The sequence below is a fragment of the Aedes aegypti genome, chromosome 3 (assembly GCF_002204515.2).
Source record: "Aedes aegypti strain LVP_AGWG chromosome 3, AaegL5.0 Primary Assembly, whole genome shotgun sequence".
Lineage (NCBI taxonomy): Eukaryota > Metazoa > Arthropoda > Insecta > Diptera > Culicidae > Aedes > Aedes aegypti.
This window is the reverse complement of record NC_035109.1, coordinates 109682378-109703233: the sequence shown is the minus strand read 5'-3', so window position 1 is coordinate 109703233 and position 20856 is coordinate 109682378. Positions and strand designations below refer to the sequence as shown.

At 43.4% G+C, this 20856-nt stretch overlaps 1 protein-coding gene and 4 long non-coding RNA genes across 5 annotated transcripts; 3 read left to right on the top strand and 2 right to left on the bottom strand.

Annotated features, from left to right (window-relative positions):
- Window positions 1-340: 340 nt before the first annotated feature.
- LOC110678748 lies at window positions 341-611 on the bottom strand. Its single transcript, XR_002501904.1, has 2 exons — window positions 492-611; window positions 341-429 (listed from the first exon to the last, which is right to left on the bottom strand). It is a non-coding gene; the product is annotated as an uncharacterized LOC110678748 (long non-coding RNA).
- On the top strand, window positions 496-802 carry LOC110678746. The gene is made up of 3 exons (XR_002501902.1): window positions 496-563; window positions 621-694; window positions 763-802. It is a non-coding gene; the product is annotated as an uncharacterized LOC110678746 (long non-coding RNA).
- Window positions 803-13052: 12250 nt separating this feature from the next.
- LOC110678747 lies at window positions 13053-18044 on the bottom strand. Its single transcript, XR_002501903.1, has 2 exons — window positions 17944-18044; window positions 13053-13283 (listed from the first exon to the last, which is right to left on the bottom strand). It is a non-coding gene; the product is annotated as an uncharacterized LOC110678747 (long non-coding RNA).
- LOC110678745 lies at window positions 13208-13652 on the top strand. The gene is made up of 3 exons (XR_002501901.1): window positions 13208-13275; window positions 13333-13406; window positions 13475-13652. It is a non-coding gene; the product is annotated as an uncharacterized LOC110678745 (long non-coding RNA).
- An 86-nt stretch (window positions 18045-18130) lies between the features above and the next one.
- On the top strand, window positions 18131-19825 carry LOC5564869 (probable ATP-dependent RNA helicase DDX28). Its single transcript, XM_001649177.2, has one exon. The coding sequence runs from the start codon at window positions 18238-18240 to the stop codon at window positions 19762-19764; it is 1527 nt and encodes a 508-aa protein (XP_001649227.1). The 5' UTR covers window positions 18131-18237; the 3' UTR covers window positions 19765-19825.
- The last annotated feature ends 1031 nt before the right edge of the window (window positions 19826-20856 follow it).

The window sequence follows — 20856 nt, the reverse complement described above, 5'->3', positions numbered from 1 at the left end:
ATATTTAGCGTTATGAAATATATGAACAAGCCCCTAGCAACAGCACCGCTCCCGCCCACGCTAACTCTAGCTTCACTTCTGCGTCCAACACCTCGGCCGTGGTTTCTATGACCAATTACAAGACAAGCCAAGAAGGAGACCGGCGAAGACCAGATATCGCAGTAGGCAGGCGCATAATAAGACTAGTGTTCACACCGCTGGGCAGTAGTGGTCGGTTGTCGGCATAATAGCCGAACCCTCCGCAAGTGACAGTTTGGCGAGAGTGGAGGACGGAAGCAAACCGCGAGAAAAAGATTGCAAAAACAAAAACAAAGATCGCATTTGAGAAAGTGAGGAGTGATTTGGATATTTCTTTCGTTTATTAATACGTGTAAGCAAGCAAGGAGTGTAATTTATGGAATTTATTGCCAAAATAATCGCCTAGATTACCTGTAAGTAAAATAAAAGTGAATTAGATTATGGTTAAGAAAATAACGCAAAAATATACTTACCCAGCTTGTACCACACGAGAGTCGAAGAAGAATTGTAACCGTAGCATCGCGCTGCTTTGTACGGTTGATGTTGTAAGTACCTGAAACGAAAATAAGAGAAAATAAATTAATTGATGTTTAAATATGTAGGAAGAGGAGATAACGGAAGTAGCAAAAGGATCCGGAAGGAAGTTATATCGTAAGGCAGGAGGAAAACTATTTGAGTGAGTAGTTGGCGTAAAATTTAGATTTAGTCATAGCTGAAAACTAATGTAAATAAACTTTATTACAGTTTTTGAGCTGCTCCGAAAAGCTGCTGCAAAATAAATAACGTACCCGAACAATCTCAAAAATCAAATAACGAGATTCGGTACCCTCCATCACGATGGATCAGCAGCTGGACCTAACCACAACGCCTTGTGGAGAATGCGAAGAAGTTTCCACCCAGAATGAGCCGATGATTGCCTGCGACGGCTGTGACCGGTGGTTTCACCTACGTTGCGTGGGACTATCAACGGCGCCGAAGAAGGACAAGAAATGGTACTGCAAGGCCCCGACTTGCCAAGCCGTGTTCCAGGAGCACCAGAAGCAGAAAAAAATAGCGCGCACCAAAAAACCTTCGGCGGCTACGGGAGATTCCGATAACCACAGTTCTGTGTCGGAACGAAACGCGGTAGCACTACCCGCGCCCGTGCAGGAAAAATTGATAGCGATGGAAGCGGAAAAGAAACGCCTAGAGGAGGAAATGGATGCGGAGCTGCTGCTGCTAGAAAAGGAGATGGAGATGAAAAACGCACTCAAAGCAAGAAGATTGCTCCTGGAGCAGAGACTGCGTGAGAAAGAGCTAGCTGAGGAGCGGGCCCTGTGCCAGCGGGAAATTGAAGAGAAGGAGATGCAACTGCAGCAGGAATTGCAGGAAAAAGAAGACCACCTGACCCGCATGAAGGAAATGGAGAAGAAGTACCGTGAGCGGATGTCTGCCGTCGACAAGCGGCTGCAGAAAGCGGAAATCGTCGACAAGAAAGGAAAGAAGCATCCATCGGAAGCGATCGCAAAGCGAGAGGGAGTTCCTGGTCCATCTCAACCGTCGCTTGTTCGCAAACTGACACAAGCGAACCTGAAGCTTCTCGCGGAACAGGGAGACGACACCAGCGACGAAGAGGAGGACGAAGAAGAAGATGAAGATAAAAGCAGCTCGACCAGCTCCGGTGGGGACTCGTCGACGAGTAAGAAGAACGGAACGGAGATCGACAGTGCGTCTCAGCAAGGACAGCCGCGTATTGGGCCAACAAGGGCTCAACTAGCTGCGCGGAATGGGCTGACGAGAAAGCTTCCGGTCTTCTCAGGTAAGCCAGAAGAGTGGCCTTTGTTCTTTGGAGCTTACCAAGCGTCGAACGAAGCCTGCGGCTATTCTGACGTAGAAAATCTGGTAAGACTCCAAGACAGCCTGAAAGGCTCAGCGCTTGAGGCGGTTCGTGGTCAGCTTCTGCTCCCAAAGTCGGTTCCTCGAGTGATCGCGAAACTCCGCCAGCTCTACGGACGGCCCGAACAACTTCTTCAGAGCCACCTGGACAAGGTTCGCCGACTGGATCCGCCAAGAGCCGACAAGTTGGCCAGCTTCATCCCTTTCGGAAACGCTGTAGAACAGCTCTGCGAGCATCTAGAGGCGGCGGGACTGACACTCCACCTGGTGAACCCGATTTTGATCCAGGACCTGGTCGCCAAGCTCCCGGACGGAGAAAAGCGGCAGTGGGTGCAGTACAAAAAGAAGAAGAAGGTAGTGACTCTGCGAACGTTCACGGATTTCGTCGCGGGAATCGTGTCAGACGCTTGTGAGGCAAACGTCAGCTTCGATTACAAGCCTGATACTAGGACCACTGCAGGAGCGGCCGGAAGAAGCAAGCCGAAGGAGAAAAGTGCACTGTATACCCACAGCGAAGTGAACCGTTCGACCGTCAACATGACCGAGCGCAAAAAGCAGAAGCCGTGCCGGGTGTGTCAACGAGAAGATCATCGTTTGCGGTTCTGTCAAGACTTCCGGGACCTGCCCTACGCGGATCGAATGAAAATCGTCGCCAAGTGGAAGTTGTGTAAGACCTGCCTGAATGAGCACAACGGATCGTGTCGGTTCAAGATTCGCTGCGACGTGGGTGACTGCAGGGAAGCGCACAATCCGCTACTTCATCCGATCACCAATACGGTCGGTATGAGCGCACACATCAGGGACACCAGCTCGATGATGTTCCGGATAATTCCGGTGCAGATTCATTGCGGAGAAACGTCGCTAATTGTCCTCGCTTTCCTCGATGAGGGAGCCTCCGTGACGCTTATCGAGAACGACTTGGCCGACCGGCTGGGACTCACAGGAGTGAAGGAGAAGCTCACCATCAACTGGACATCTGACGTCTATCGCGTGGAGAAGAACTCAAGGCTGATGAACTTGTGGACCTCTGCAGTGGGCACGGAAAATCCGGAGAAGTTTCTGCTGCATACCGTCAACACCGTCGAGAAACTGATGCTACCCCACCAGAAGCTGGACGCTGCTGAATTGGTGGCGCAGTACGAGCACATGCGTGACCTGCCGATTGCATCGTACGACGGCCGGCCAGGAGTTTTGATCGGACTGAACAACATCCATACGTTTGCTCCGTTGGAAGCGAGGATTGGAACTACCAGGGAGCCAATCGCGGTGCGCTGCAAGCTTGGTTGGACTGTCTACGGTCCTCGCCAAGTGAACTCGACTTCGGCGAGCGGGTTTCTAGGGTTCCACCAAGCAGTGTCCAACGAAGAACTCCACGATATCCTGAAGAGCCACTATGCGCTAGAAGAATCGGTAGTCAAGGTGCAGCGGGAGTCAGCCGAAGACCAACGAGCTCGGTCGATTATGGAGCATACTACGAAACGCGTAGGAAATCGCTTCGAAACGGGACTACTCTGGGCGGCGGACGAGGTTTGCCTTCCGGACAGTTACCCCATGGCGCTGAAGCGCATGAAGCAGCTGGAGAGAAAGTTGGAGAGATCGCCGGAGTTGTACAACAACGTTCGGCGGCAAATCGCCGAATACCAAGCGAAAGGATACGCTCATCTAGCGACTGAAGAGGAGCTGTCCTGTACCGAACGAGGGAAAGTCTGGTACCTTCCGCTGAATGTCGTCGTGAACTCCAAGAAGCCCGGAAAGGTTCGGCTCGTCTGGGACGCCGCGGCACCCGTTCAAGGAGTTTCGCTGAATTCTCGGTTGCTTAAGGGGCCCGATCTGCTCGTGCCGCTGGTGACAGTGATCGTCGGATTCCGCGAGCGAAGAATCGCCTTCGGTGGAGACATCAGAGAAATGTACCACCAACTGAAGATTATTTCCGGGGACAAGCAAGCCCAACGCTTCCTCTTCCGGAACGACGCCAGTGAAACGCCGAAAGTTTACGTCATGGACGTCGCCACATTTGGCTCAACGTGCTCGCCGGCGTCTGCACAATTCATCAAGAATCTCAACGCGACCGAGCATGCAATCCAGTTTCCCGAGGCAGCGGCGGCGATCATCGGTCGGCACTACGTCGACGACTACTTTGACAGTGTCGACACGATTGAAGAAGCAGTAGTACGAGCGAAGCAGGTGCGATACATCCACGATCAAGCCGGGTTTGAAATTCGCAACTGGGTGTCGAACTCGCCGGAAGTTCTCTCAGCTCTGGGAGAAGACAAATCATCCGGACCGGTGACTTTCCAGCAGGACAAACAGTCGTCTGGGGAGCGCGTGCTCGGAGTATTCTGGGATACGAACCTAGATGTTGTAGTAACCCGTGTAATTCCGAGCGTCCGAAATCAAAATTTACAAATTTTCACACGCGTCCATTCGTCGATAAAATCGTCAACAGAATGAAGAAAGCGTTTTGCATGCTACTTTGAAAGAATTCCAATTTTATCTCCGTCCCGCTCTTGCAAACGGTCTTTGCGTTGCTTCTACTCTAACCAGCATCCATCATCGTAAAACTTTTCTGATTCTCGCTGCCCATTCATTCTTCACACACACCTATGCGATCATTGAACTTTCACATGATCATAGAGTACGTTACGCAGCCAGAGTACCTATGTTGTAGAGCTTTTAGGCAACGCTGAAGCGATTCATTTTGTCATAGACTTGTGCGCTATTTTCAAACAGTGCAACCAGCTCAGGATGTAAATGATTTTCCAATTATTGACTGAATATCATCGAATCATTCATCTTCGTTACTCGCATTGCACACTACATTCGTCCCCTCCTCTACTGTTCTTGCCTTGATTTCCACAACCTTTATCAAAATCTACGCCTTCTATTGAAAATTGAAACAATAGTCTATCGATGAGCATACGGGGCGACAGATGTCCATGTCGGTACATCTAAAATATTCCATTTTCACATAATTAACACTTTAAAACCTTCGAAGAATATTCGTTAATTTGTGAATTACACCTATTCAACCACCATCTCTTCCAAAGTACTTATATCTTACTAACCTGCCTTCTTCGGAAATCAATTTAGAAGCCATATAAAATCTAGCCCAAGCACCAATTATTCCTATTGACTTCGCAGCACCAATCTGGAGTTCGCCGGTTGGACTTCCGAAGCGAAGTTTTGAACGAACTAACTGTCATTGCTCTGCCGGCTCGGCTTTTATCTCGACTGTTTTTGAAAACAGTCCAACATCACGTCGACGGAAGAAGTTTCACCACAACGGAGGATTTGCCAGTTCGAGCGCGCCAAAATCCTTCCGATTCAAATGTGTTGGCGGTGCTTAAGGTGCAACTGTTTGCTATCCATAAATGATGGTCAATAGGGTCCTAAAGGCCTGTCCCAATTTCAATGCCAAACGCTTAAGTTTAGGCCAAAAACACATGTTTACTCAATTTTCTAATGTTTTTCTTTTGTTTAAGTCCAAAAAACATTTTGGGTGCATTTTGCTTTCCGTGTCCCTTCCGAAATGTCAGATAGGAACAACCCCAGTGTTAAAACTAAAAGCCCTGTGGTGTTTTTGCCGATTAAGCGAACGTCAAACATGATCAAAAGTGTCAAGGTTCATTTGTGGACCCAATTTTTAAATTAAAGTTTAAATATGATGTAGCCGTTATTTGAGCTGGAAAAATTGCTAAAACAGTTGCAGTAACATGCCCTTTCGTGTCATTAACTAAAAACAAGATTTCATTAAATATTTTAGGACCCAATTTTGTAGTTTTGGGGATGTGCTATCGGTTCTACCGGACAAAGATGAACTGAAAGTGTATCAACATGCCTGTTGTTAGCAAGCATATGATCCGATAGATCACCAAATGACCGATATGATATAAAACAGAAATATTTTCTTTTCAACGATAGTTTGAAAATAGATTGTTTATGGATGCCAAGATGAGTCTATCGTATGTTACCTTAAGTTCGTTGGTTAAGAAGAGGAAATTGAGCGAAGTTCTCTTTCTGAATTTTATCGGGATGCACAATATTTCATTTTGATATGATTTCAATCAATATTCTTATCATCAATTTTATTTTCTAATACAAGTTTATGTTTAATCCGTTTCATGTTTTAATTCTACAAAAGTAAACTAAACATTATGCAAATACAATAAAAATTTATGTTTAGTTTTTTTAATGGAATAATCGCCAAACAAATAATACTGAATCAAATTTTTAAAGCAAAACTTTTTCGAAAAATAAGGAAAACATCCAATCAATCAATTTCTACTAAAATTGCACTTACACTTACATTAAAAAGCACTCCAAAATGGATGTAGCAAATCGTTAAAGTATCTTTGTGTCTGTGCCACTTATTGTCTTAATATTCCATTCAATTTATTTTGATTCATTTGTTTCACCGTATTAAACTAGCTGTAGAGACTGTATTCCTTCTCAGTTTAAAATAAGTCTTTCGCAACCCAGAAATATTTTATTTGACGATACTCGTATCGTTCGTATATCTGTATTAACTACAAGTTCTTCAAGGTAGGAAACTCCTTCCAAGTTGTATAGACTATCTACTTAAACTTAATGAAATAAAAATCATGCCAAACTTCATGAACAAATTTGGATCTATGTTGGATGTAGTCCAGTATTCAATTACCTCTATCAGTGTACTTTTCTTAGAGAACAATGGAAGTGGTCAGTATCCAATGGACCCTAAACCTTGTCCCAATTTCAGTACGAAACGCTAAAGTTTAGGCCCTAAACGTTTACTCTTTTTCATGTTTTTCGTTAAGTCCAAAAGAATGATTTTTTTTTTCGGTTATTGTGACCTTGTTTCACCCCTTGGTTTAAACTCAAACTATGGATGTATTTAGTTTTCCCTGTCCCTTTCGAAATGTCAGATAGGAACAACACCACTGTTGAAAAGTTGAAACCCTGTAGTATTTTTGTCGACTTAGTGAACGTCAAACATGATCAAAATGTCAAGGTTCAAATTTAGACCCGTTTTTTAAATTAAAGTTTAAATACGATAAAGCCAATTTTGGAGCGATAAAATTTGCCAAAGTAGTAGCAAGAACAAGTTCTATCGTGTTATTTAATAAAACAAGATATTATTATACATTTTAGGACTCTATTGATTTTGATAATATTATAAGCCTTTTATTCTCTGCTTTGCTCTTATTATCTTTCAGTTTTATTATAAGTACATTTTTTTTAGTTTATCAGTGTAATTAGCCACTCGAATAGAAAAGGAGTTGCACAAACATTTCGACTTTGTAACAATAAAATACTTTATTATTTCAAATATACAACATGATACATTTCTCTGACAATATTTGATGTGGTCAGCGTCCAATCAGGTCCGTCACACTCGGGCTCGGATTGTGTACCACTTCTAGTACTGCATTTGGTCCCTCGGTAGTACAAAGGTACCCAAGTTTGACAGATCGCAGTACACTTTTCACGGCATTCTAGATTACCTTATGAGCCATAAAATTTTGAGAAACTGCTAGGGACATCGAGGTCTTTAATTTGTCTTTGGTCCAATTGTCTGTGATTGTATATTAACTCTCCTTTTTTTGCTAATACTATGCGTTTTATTTGAGCGTTCTGTATTTAATACAATACAAGCATTTCTCAGATAACATTGAATGTGTTCATCGTCCAATTGTCTGTGATATAATATTATTTTCCAATTTTTAATTTTCCCTACTTATATCATACATTCCATTTTATAGTTCTGCTCTTGGTACAATACAAAACTTTTATCAGACCAAATTGGATGTTGTCAGCGTCCAATTGTCTGTGATAGTATATTAACCCTCCTTTTTGTGGCTCGTATTATACGTTTTATTTGAGAGCTTTGTACTTAATACAATACTACATTGGATATATTCAGCGTCCAATTGTCTGTTATAGTATATTAATTCTCATTTTTATTTGCTTGGCTTATACTATGCATTTTAATTCAGAGTTCTGTTCTTAGTACAATACAAAACTTTTCTCATACAACATTGGATGTGTTCAGCGTCCAATTGTCTGTGATAGAATATTAGTTTTTTTTTTCGGGTCAAGTCTTGCGTTTCTATTTCATAATTCTTGGTACAATACAAAACTTTTCTCATACCAAATGCGCTCAATTGTCTGTGATAGTATATAAACTCTCCTTTTTTTTTTGGCTCATACTATGCGTTTTATTTGAGAGTTCCGTACTTCATACAATATTTCAGACAGCATAAGATGTGTTCTGCGTCAAGTTGTCTGTGATATAAAATTAATTCTTGTATTTACTTGCTTCGCTGAAATTATGCATTTTATTTCTCAGAGTTCTGTTCTTAGTACAATACAAAACTTTTCTCAGACAACATTGGATGTGGTCAGCGTCCAATTGTCTGATAGTAAATTAACTCTCTTTTTTTTTTTGCTCACACTATCCGTTTTATTGTTTTATTTGAGCGTTCTGTATACAATACAAGCATTTCTCAGACAACATTGGATGTGTTCAGCGTCCAATTGTCTGTGATAGAATATTAGTTCTCATTTTTATTTGCTTCGCTCAAAGTATGCATTTTATTTCTCAGAGTTCTGTCCTTAGTACAAAACAAAATTATCCTCAGTCAACATTGGATGTAGTCAGCGTCCAATGGATCATTGAAGATCTATCGGAACACACCACATCAAAACAGCGGCGCCATTGTACATGGGATTTCACATTGTGACATCATTGCTATTCTGTCAAACACACAAGTGGCTCTATCTGTGCTTTTCATAGCGGCTGTTTTGGTTATTTCAATGATCCATTGTCTGTGCTAGAATATTATTTCCCAATTTTTTATTTTCCTGACTCATATCATACATTCCATTTCATAGCTCTGCTCTTGGTACAACACATAACTTTTATCAGACCATATTGGATATGGTCTGCGTCTAATTGTCTGTGATAGTATATTAACCCTCCTTTTTTTGCTATGCGTTTTATTTAAGAACTGTGTACTTAATACAATACAACAATTTCTCAGATAACTGAGGATATGTTCAGCGTCCAATTGTCTGTGACAGTATATTAGTTCTCATTTTTAATTACTTTGCTCATACTATGTATTTCATTTCAGAGTTCTGTTCTTAGTACAATACAAAACTTTTCTCATACACATTAGATGTGTTCTGCGTCCAATTGGCTGTGGTATAATATTTTTTTTTTCATTTTTATTTGCTTCGCTCATACTATTATATATATATATATACATATTAATTCTCAGAGTTCTGTTCTTAGCACAATACAAAACTGTTCTCAGAAAACTATGGATGTGGTCAGCATCCAATTGTCTGTGATAATATATTGCTTATTTTTTTATATATTTGCTACGTAAAAACTCAGCGCAGATACCCACACGTTCTGCGCCTAAAGCTTTTCTCTGTTATTAATCTGCGCAGATACCCACACGTTCTGCGCTTAAGGCTAGGAATCCAGTCGTCCTGCAAATAACATTTCAATAGTTTAATCATCAGCAGATACCCACTCGTTCTGCTAATCAGGCAAGGAACCCAGTCGTCCTGCATAAATTATCCATCAATAATGATCTTATTCAAGAGTAGATACCCACTCGTTCTACTCAACACAAATTTACCAAATCTCATTCGAAATATTACGTTATATTAAACTTTTCGTGTTAAACTGCGATTAAATGATACACTTGTTTGTTACAGACTTTTAGTAATTAACGAATCACTACCAAACCGCGCCATGTAGTAACCCGTGTAATTCCGAGCGTCCGAAATCAAAATTTACAAATTTTCACACGCGTCCATTCGTCGATAAAATCGTCAACAGAATGAAGAAAGCGTTTTGCATGCTACTTTGAAAGAATTCCAATTTTATCTCCGTCCCGCTCTTGCAAACGGTCTTTGCGTTGCTTCTACTCTAACCAGCATCCATCATCGTAAAACTTTTCTGATTCTCGCTGCCCATTCATTCTTCACACACACCTATGCGATCATTGAACTTTCACATGATCATAGAGTACGTTACGCAGCCAGAGTACCTATGTTGTAGAGCTTTTAGGCAACGCTGAAGCGATTCATTTTGTCATAGACTTGTGCGCTATTTTCAAACAGTGCAACCAGCTCAGGATGTAAATGATTTTCCAATTATTGACTGAATATCATCGAATCATTCATCTTCGTTACTCGCATTGCACACTACAGATGTCTTCGCCTTTTCCGTTACACACCGAACGGATATCAAGCGGTACTTGTACGACGGCGTGCGTCCGTCGAAACGGATCGTCTTGAGCTGTGTGATGGGTCTTTTTGACCCCCTGGGTCTCTTGTCGCCGTACACGATCCACGGTAAGGTGATCATCCAGCATCTCTGGCGAAACGGCTGCGATTGGGATCAAGAAATCGACGAGCAAAGTTGGCGTTTGTGGAAACAGTGGACCGAGTTGCTGCCTGACGTGGAAGCCTTGCGGATTCCTCGGTGCTACCTGGGAGACGCGGCGTCGTCTTCAATAGAATCTCTCGAGGTTCACATTTTCACCGATGCGAGCGAGCACGCCTACGGCTGCGTGGCGTATCTACGATCGGTCATTGATGGAGCGGTGAAGTGTACCCAAGTAACCACAAGCATTATAACATTGCACGTATTCTACTGCATATCAACAACATTGATGTAATATTGCCTTTATTCGACATATTTCAAGAGCTGTCAAGCAATATAGCATTAACTCTACATTACAAATGTATCAATGCACTAATATCACTTTATAAATTGCACTGCTGCACTAATGTTACTTTATAAATTACTTCATTGCATTTTCGTCGTTTTTGCATTAGTGCAACTGTAAAAGGGCCCTTTTCCACTTTTAAACTACTTTAATGGTAGGCTTACGGCAACGCAGCTACATTATATATGCAATGATATAATGCTCCATGGTTACTTGGGTAGCTTGGTCCTGTCCCGGGCGAAGGTGGCGCCACTTAAGCGGCAGTCAATTCCTCGTCTAGAGCTGATGGCCGCCGTACTTGGAGCGCGAATGAGGCAGACGGTCATGAATACACACTCCCTGCAAATCGACCGCACAGTTCTCTGGACGGATTCTCGTACTGTATTGTCCTGGCTGCACTCGGATCAACATAAGTACAAGCAGTTCGTCGCATTCAGAGTGGGTGAAATTTTGGAGTTGACCCAGATGCGGGCCTGGAGATGGGTGCCAACGAAGCAGAACATTGCGGACGTGCTTACCAAGTGGGGCCGGGGTCCTCCGCTACAAAACGACTCGGAATGGGTTCAGGGTCCGTCAATTCTGTTCCAACCGAGCGATCAGTGGCCGTCTAACGAATCAGTTGAAGAAACGGACGAGGAAGCGAGAGGAGTGCTGCTGTTTCATGCGGTGGTGGAAGCTGAAACCGTGTCGAGCTGGATAAAGCTACTGCGTGTGGCGGCAACAGTAGTGCGCTTCATCTCTAACTGTCAGCGTAAAAGAGCCGGGTTGCCGATCATGGCTATTCCAGCCACGGAGCGCCTGCGTCGAATGGTCAAGGCTGAATATTCGGCTGAAACGAAGCCACTTCAACGAGAGGAGCTGCAGTCGGCAGAAACCATTCTGTGGAAGCAGGCTCAGTTCGATGGTTTCCCGGAGGAGATGAATACGCTGACGAAAAATCTTCAGCGGAATCCTGGTCAACCAACGGAAAAGCTTGAAAGGTCCAGTTGTCTGTACAAGCACTCACCGGTATTAGACGAAGACGGAGTCCTGAGAGTTCGCGGCAGGTTGGAGAAAAATGAGCAGCTGCCCTTCGATAAGAGGTTCCCAATCATCCTACCGGGGAACCACGACATCACCAAGAAGCTGATCCTGCATTACCACAGCAAGTTTGGCCACGCGAACAGGGAGACCGTGTTCAACGAATTGCGGCAGAAGTTCTGGATCTTGAAGGCGCGCTCTGCTATCCGGCAGGCGACGAAGGAGTGCATTTGGTGCAAGGTAAACCGCTGCCAACCGGCCGTCCCTATGATGGCACCACTTCCGGTTCAACGATCCACGCCTCACTTACGTCCTTTCAGTTCGGTGGGCGTAGATTACCTTGGTCCGGTTGAAGTCACGGTGGGACGCAGGAAGGAAAAGAGGTGGGTCGCCGTATTTACTTGTATGGCCGTGCGAGCCGTACATTTGGATGTGGTTCACAGTCTGAGCACACAGTCCTGCCTAATGGCGATCAGGAGGTTCGCCTGCAAACGTGGAGCTCCAGAACAAATCTTCTCGGACAATGCTACCTGTTTCCGTGGAGCGAGTGCTGCGATGATCCAGGCGATCAAGAAGATCAACATCGAGTGCGCTGAAAAGGTTACTTCAACAGTTACTGCTTGGCACTTCAACCCTCCCGGCACTCCACACATGGGTGGTGTCTGGGAGAGGATGGTGCGGTCCGTCAAAGAGGCGCTTCGAGCGCTTGATGATGGACGGAAACTTACGGACGAAATTCTGTCAACGAGCCTAGCCGAAGCTGAAGACATGATCAACACGCGGCCGTTGACATACGTTCCACAAGAAGCGGCGGACGAAGAAGCGATTACGCCAAACCATTTCATCCGTGGAACAGTGACAGGTGCGGACATGCTGCTGGACGACGCTGTGGATTTGGCTGCATCCTTGACGGACGTCTACAAGCGATCGGTATATTTGGCCAACCGGATGTGGGAACGATGGCTGAAGGAATACTTGCCGTCGCTGAATCATCGTGCAAAGTGGCTCGAGGACACGAAGCCCCTGAAAGTCGGAGACCTAGTGTTCGTAGTCGAAGGGAAGAACAGGAAGAACTGGGTGCGAGGAAGGATTCAGGAGGTCATCCAAGGAGCTGATGGAAGGATTCGCCAAGCGGACGTCAAGACGGCGGACGGTAAAGTACATCGGCGAGCCGTGGTGAATCTAGCGGTGTTGGAGATAGAGGCAGGTAAATCCGGAACTTCCGGAAGAAATACCGGATGTTACGGGCAGGGGATTGTTCACACCGCTGGGCAGTAGTGGTCGGTTGTCGGCATAATAGCCGAACCCTCCGCAAGTGACAGTTTGGCGAGAGTGGAGGACGGAAGCAAACCGCGAGAAAAAGATTGCAAAAACAAAAACAAAGATCGCATTTGAGAAAGTGAGGAGTGATTTGGATATTTCTTTCGTTTATTAATACGTGTAAGCAAGCAAGGAGTGTAATTTATGGAATTTATTGCCAAAATAATCGCCTAGATTACCTGTAAGTAAAATAAAAGTGAATTAGATTATGGTTAAGAAAATAACGCAAAAATATACTTACCCAGCTTGTACCACACGAGAGTCGAAGAAGAATTGTAACCGTAGCATCGCGCTGCTTTGTACGGTTGATGTTGTAAGTACCTGAAACGAAAATAAGAGAAAATAAATTAATTGATGTTTAAATATGTAGGAAGAGGAGATAACGGAAGTAGCAAAAGGATCCGGAAGGAAGTTATATCGTAAGGCAGGAGGAAAACTATTTGAGTGAGTAGTTGGCGTAAAATTTAGATTTAGTCATAGCTGAAAACTAATGTAAATAAACTTTATTACAGTTTTTGAGCTGCTCCGAAAAGCTGCTGCAAAATAAATAACGTACCCGAACAACTAGACTACGATGTAACGTAAAATTTGTGTATGTGCGGAAATGCAAACCCTCTATAAGCGAAATAATTAGTTTTAGATTTAGATTAGAAATAGATGTATAGCTTTCAAACAAGAGTCTCAAGCATACTCCGAATTTGTTTCCTTATCAATGATGATTTTTCGAGAGTTGTTCTGGACGCTCGCCGCTGAGGTTAGCGGAATTTCCCAGAAAAAGTTCTCGGTTCTGAATTCTCTTCCAAATTTATTTAGGTATTTATGTAGCTATAACAACCTGTTCATAAATTTCATAGCGCTGAAGGGAGTAGTACTAGAAATGTTACAGGTCATACAAAATTCGTGGAATATTCATACAAAAAGCGTTCGAGGGAGTGGGTGGGTGTCAAAAATAATCATTTTTAGCATTATGAAATTTGTGAATGAACCCTGACAATGGCAAAGATGTGCTTTTAAATATTGATATGCTGTGGAATTTTTCTCTACGGGAGTTTTGAAACGTCAAGATTTGAACCGTCTTGTACCCTTTTAAGAAGCTACCTGGTTAGAGAATGTGGCATGTACAGAAGTAATGCATTTGCTACTGCGAAAAAGCAATTTTTCCTTAAGGGGGCATATTATACCTGTTTACCCTATATCAAAATCTGCTTTAGCTAGCTCTGCTGGTCATAGCATGCCCCCACGTTAGACTACAGAGTAATCTCACTTCCGATTCATAGAACAACTTGAAGTCCGGATCTACCAGAAGGTTGTGGTCGCCATAGGACTACCCAAGTAACCACAAGCATTATAACATTGCACGTATTCTACTGCATATCAACAACATTGATGTAATATTGCCTTTATTCGACATATTTCAAGAGCTGTCAAGCAATATAGCATTAACTCTACATTACAAATGTATCAATGCACTAATATCACTTTATAAATTGCACTGCTGCACTAATGTTACTTTATAAATTACTTCATTGCATTTTCGTCGTTTTTGCATTAGTGCAACTGTAAAAGGGCCCTTTTCCACTTTTAAACTACTTTAATGGTAGGCTTACGGCAACGCAGCTACATTATATATGCAATGATATAATGCTCCATGGTTACTTGGGTATGAAGTATGTTCTGATCTAAATCGGCGAAGCTTTGCATATATGGGCCCAGATAGCCGTAGCGGTAAACGCGCAGCTATTCAGCAAGACCAAGCTGAGGGTCGTGGGTTCGAATCCCACCGGTCGAGGATCTTTTCGGGTTGGAAATTTTCTCAACTTCCCAGGGCATAAAGTATCATTGTACCTGCCACACGATATACGCCTGCAAAAATGGTCATTGGCATAGTAAGCTCTCAGTTAATAACTGTGGAAGTGCTCACAAGAACACTAAGCTGAGAAGCAGGCTCTGTCCCAGTGGGGACGTAATGCCAGAAAGAAGAAGAAGAAGCTTTGCATATTGCAAGGCTAGCATACCAACAAAGGATTTTTGTGTAACGCAGCGACTGCAGCGGCACTTGTTTACTATCGTGGGGTAGAAACGTCAAATTCCATGCCTGAGCCTGATGCGAAGACACCGACACAGATAAAGCAAAGATTTCGATGTGTATTGGATGATTTTCATTCATTAAAGTTCATTAAATGAGATTTTTGGGATAACTTCGGATTTTGTCGATTATTATCATTTTACTGTGAAAATCAGTCAGCAGAAAACACAAAATCAGTAAAAACTGTCAAAAACCTTGAAAATGGATAAAATGTGCAAAATCCGATAAAATGGATTTAATCTGGAGATAACATGAAAACTCAAATGAAATGGGGTCGTATCGCACGAAAATTAAAACGAAATTGATTAGTGTCGTTCCCCTAGGGCTGCCCATGATGCCCCAGAACCAATGATGCGAAAGGAATTGCCTACCGGACCCTGGGAAGACATCGCAATTGGGTCCTAAAATGTTTAATGAATTCTTGTTTTTATTTAATAATACGAAAGAGCATGTTATTGCAACTACTTTAGCAAGTTTTCCAGCTCAAATAACGGCTATAACATTTTTAAACTTCAATTTTAAAAATGGTTTCGAATATGAACCTTGACACTTGTGATCTTGTTTGACATTCACTTTTTCGACAAAAATGCAACAGGCCATATAGTTTGAACACTGGGGTTGTTCCTATCTGACATTTCGGAAGGGACACGGAAAACAAAATATACCCAACATTTGAGTTTAAACCAAAAGGTGTGACAAAATCATAAAAAAATGTTTTTTGTACTTAAACCAATGAAAATCAATTAAAAATTGAGTAAACATGTGTTTCTGCCCTAAACTTAAGCGTTTGGTACTAAAATTGAGACAGGGCTTTAGGACCCTATTGATTTCCTAGGACCGTTACCCGAGGGACAACATCTGTTTGTGATCGTGGACAGCTACAGCCGATATTTAGAGGTGTGTGAAATGGGGAATACTGACTCTAGGGAAACCATCGAGCGGCTGTGAGAAATTTTCAGCCGTTACGGCGTGCCATCTCTCATTAAAGCAGACAATGGGCCACCATTCTCGAGTGAGGATTTCAAAAACTTCTGTAATGAGTATGGAATTCAGCTGGTGAACTCAATACCCTACTGGCCACAAATGAATGGCCAGGTAGAACGGCAGAATCGTTCAATCCTTAAGAGGTTACGGATCGCCCAAGAACTTGGGAAAGATTGGCGAAAAGTTCTGCGGGATTTTCTGTTGGTGTATCATGCAACCAATCACTCTACAACGGGACAGGCGCCATCTAAGCTGATGTTTGGACGCCGCATAAAAAGCCGACTTCCTAGAGTTCCAGCTTTCATTGATGATGAATCGGTGCGCGATTATGATAATCTTCAAAAGGAAAAGGGGAGGATGTATTCTAATGGAAAACGTAGGGCGGTATCTAGCGACATTCAAGAAGGTGATCGAGTGTTCTTAAAGCGGATGAAGAAGGATCACAAATTACAGGCCGACTTTGCTCCTGAGGAGTTTCAAGTTATAAAGAAGAACGGTTCAGACACAACTGTTCGTTCAACTATATCAGGAAAGGAATTCCGACGAAACGTTACCCATTTGAGGAAAGTTCCTGAGACCAGTGACAGGATTTCGAAGGAGAGAATCGAATCACCTGAAATGGATCATCAACAACCCAGGCAGGAAGGAACATTGAACTCTTCAACACCGGAGGCTGATAACTATACCGATCCGCTTGTACCGCAGGAAGAGAACTCTCGAGGTAAACGCAAGCGTCGTGAACCCATTAGGAACGAAGACTACGTGCCGTACTACATCCAAGAAACAAATGGTGGGGTTGTAGTATCTGGCAGCACGGTTAACACGGAGAATGAGTAAGACATTGTGGAGAGTTGAACAACACGCGCGATGGATGTAGAGGACGGAGGGAGAATGCAAGGACGGGGAGAGAAGGGGACTGGGTCGGGAGATGTATGGAGATGGTGGACACGAGAGGAAGTGAATAAATGAAGCGAAGTGATTGTCTGGTTAAATACAAGTTAAACTGTGTTATTAATTCAAGAAAATCTGAAATAGTACAGACGTCTGGCTGTTTGTAAAGTATGTCAGATAGTCAGGCTGCTATAAAAGCTCTTGCTTCGGCCTCTGTAAACCTTGTATGGGTACCTGGCCATTCTTCCATCGCTGGAAATGAATTGGCTGATGAGCTAGCTCGCGATGGAGCATCGCATGACTCCATTGGCCCTGAGCCGCCTATTCCAACTTCGAAGTGCTGGTTGAAGCTTCAGATTAATTCTTGGGCGGCAACTCAGCACAAGCAATATTGGAATAGTTTGGAGTCGTGTCGTCAAACAAAATTGTACATTACTGAGCCATCTCCAAGGGTGGCGAAGTATTTAACAAATCTGTCAAAGCAGAATTGCAGTCTCTTGGTCAGAGCGTTGACAGGCCACTGCCGACTCAACTATCACATGACATATATTCAGCGTGTTGACTCATTTGTGTGTGATAGTTGTGACTCCGATTATGGAACTTCGTATCACCTGATATGCAACTGTCCAGTTTTTGCGCAAATGCAATTCCAATTACTTGGTAAACACTTATTAAGTGAAACTGAATTCAGAAGCCTGAATCTTCAGGACATTCTGTTATTCTTAACCCGCTGTAGTAATGAGCTATAGGCTCTCTTTACTCTCTTGCTTTTTGCAGTGCCTTTTTAGGTTGCTGCTCGAACCCATTGTGGTATGGAGCTACAAGCTCTCAATTCGCTTATGCGATCTTCCCTCTTCAAGGGACCCCACTCCTATTTCCTCCCATCTTTCCCTTCCCTTTCCTCTCCCATCGGGTAGATGATGAAATAGGCTCAAATATGGCGATGGCACAAATCTCCCAACTGGTGGGGAACGTGCCTCTGGAGCCGGCCTTCTGATACCTGATAGGCCAAGAACTTACTTTTTAGCTGAGAATCAGGCCAATATTTTTACCAAAGCTTCACGTAATTCCAACTTTGCGATATATGATACAACAGGAGCACGTTCTTTGCTTTTCTTATGATTTTTTCACCAGGGGCTAACCTCACTCACCATGAAACATTTTGTTTTTCTCGTTTTCCGCCCGCCGTTCGCGAACAGGAGTAGCAAAACAAACGCCGAAAATTGTGGTGACTGCAAAACACGCACCAAAGACACGCGAAAAGGCGCAAATTAATTTAAAATCGCGTTTCGTCCGTAAAATTCCGGCCGTACAATGCTGAAAACCGTGAAAGTGTTGTTCAGCTTCCGGACGAATTTCTCATCCACGGCTATATTCACAACCACGACACCGAGGAAGCCGATAATCTCCTGCAGACGCGCCCAGCACAATTTGTTTGTGGAGCACTATCCGCTGGGCACGGAAGGCGGGGGCGGTAAGAAATTTGGGGATGTTCCATTGGCATCTGCGGGTTGGAGGCATCGGAAATCCGTTGGGGATTACTTCATCATCCATCCGGTGCAGCAACCATACGAGACACATTCACTGAGCGATGTTCCCTTTCAAAGTCTCGGGATCAGGGATGAGTTGGTACAGAATATTCGGGAGAAGGGGGTTCTTTTTCCTACCAAATACCAAGCCGAGGGAATTCCTACAATTTTGAACGGAGGACATACACTGCTTGCTGCCGAGACCGGTTGCGGGAAGACCTACACATATTTACTGCCCATAGTGGAACAGATTCTTCGACGGAAGTTGAACTGTAGCGAGAGGGGATTCAACACGCCCCTGGTACTGATCCTAACTCCGGGGAGAGAATTGGCCCAGCAGATAGGACGAGTGGTGGAGGGGTTAACCCAAGGATTGGATATAAAAGCGCGCGTATTGTTGGGCGGCAGGACCAGACAGCAAATGATGAATCCCCATTTCGAGGACATTGATATCTTGGTCTCGAGCTTCGGAGCGATCAGTAAACTTGTGTCCAGTGGAATCTACAGGACAGACAGTGTCCGGTGGGTCGTTTTGGATGAGGCTGATACCTTGCTGGACGATAGCTTTAATGCCAAACTACTTCACTTAATGAAACGATTTCCCTTCCACAAGAATCATCTGCAAGACATTGGGGAGAATATTCAAGGGACCCAGTTGATTCTGGCCGCGGCCACGATGCCTTCCAACATGAACGAATTGCTGAGTCGCATTGTGAATGTGGAAACCATCGAAGAAGTCATTAGTCCCCATTTGCACCGACTGCTGTCTCACGTTACCCAACGATTTATGCGAATCAAGAAATCGGACCGTCCGGGAGTTCTGTTGGATTTGCTCAGGAAGGACGCCAAACTCAAACGCCCCACGATCATTTTCAGTAATAAAACACCCACCTGCGACTTCATCTCGATCCACTTGAACGAAGCCGGAATCCCTTGTGTGAATCTAAACGGCGACATGTTGCTCAAAATTCGATTGGGTCAGTTTGAGAAGTTTCAACGCGGGGAAGTGGATGTCCTCTCAACTACGGACGTGGCCAGTCGAGGATTGGATACGACCCGAGCCGGGCACGTGATCAATTTCGATTTCCCCTTATATGCAGCCGATTACATTCACCGGATTGGTCGAATTGGCCGCGTTGGAAGCAGGAACGATTGTCTGGTGACCAACATGGTGTCGAATCAGGCGGAAATTGGTGCAGTCCAGAGAGTGGAATACGCCGCCAGGACGAACAATCCGTTGGCCAATGTGGATGCCAATGTGAAAGCCATCATCCGGCGGAGAATTCAGCGGACTTTGGACGAGAGTTCGTAAAGCAGTGTCGAGTTTTGATAGTTTTGGAATCATAAATTATAATATTAATATTGGATTTTGATTTTTGTCGCATCTTTTGTCGGAACTAGTTCGAGAAATCCTTGCCTTTCAAGTTAATGACTAATCTTATTTAAATTATTTATTGGAACAGTCAAAAGCACGAGACGCTTAAAGTGAGGTTGAATCTAGGCTACACCTTATTTTTTAAGTTCGCAAATCTAAATGTTTTTTCCACGCAATATCGTAGTTGAGTCCAAGGTGTCTTGATACTTTGGTTGAGTCAAAGATCACTAATACGTGACTATGGTAATAATCCCCAAGAAACTATTTTTGTCTTAAGAAACGTTTCTCAGACCAGAGCATTAAACTGTTAGTTGCTTCATAGTTTACTAAATTAGAATTAAACTATGATTCAAAACCCGGGATTTTTTGTTGGCTCTGGATGAACACTGTACTTTGTAGATTTCTAGCGGCAAGATATTGAATAAATTTAGAGAGGATCTTATGAAACATCAACAAGATCTTTGAAAAAATATAGAAGTGTACTTAGGGCTTCTTTGCAAGGTTTTTGGTGAGATAATTGATAAAAACTTTTTGGGGCTCATATTTATGATACTGATTATTGGTAAAGTCTTGTCTAAATTACTAGTTTAGCAAGCCCTATGACAAAGTACTTAGGGCCCATTCACAAATTTCATAACGCTGGAGGGGGTGGGTGGGTGTCATGATGATGTTACGGCTCATACAAAAAGAAAAATATTTACCCTACAACAAGCGTTACATGGGGGTGCGTGGGTGTCCAAAATAACCAATTTCAGCGTTATGAAATAATTGAACAAGCCCATATCAATTGGAATCCCAGACATTAAAATATTCCCAACCAAAATTACTGTAATTTTCCATTATTCGAAACTGGCACACAACGCAAACGAAATTTTCCAACGATCTCCTATTTTTTCAAATACGTTAATGAAAGCTAGGCATACGCTACAATTGGGTTGTTTAGATTATTTCAATCTGAAGACTCAATGACATTAAATTTTCCATTTTCAATTCACATAATGACAACTCGTCCCATAGTAAAATTTACCA

Excerpts from the sequence above, each read along its gene's own strand:
- LOC5564869 (XM_001649177.2), top strand. The coding sequence starts at position 18,238 with ATGCTGAAAACCGTGAAAGTGTTGTTCAGCTTCCGGACGAATTTCTCA.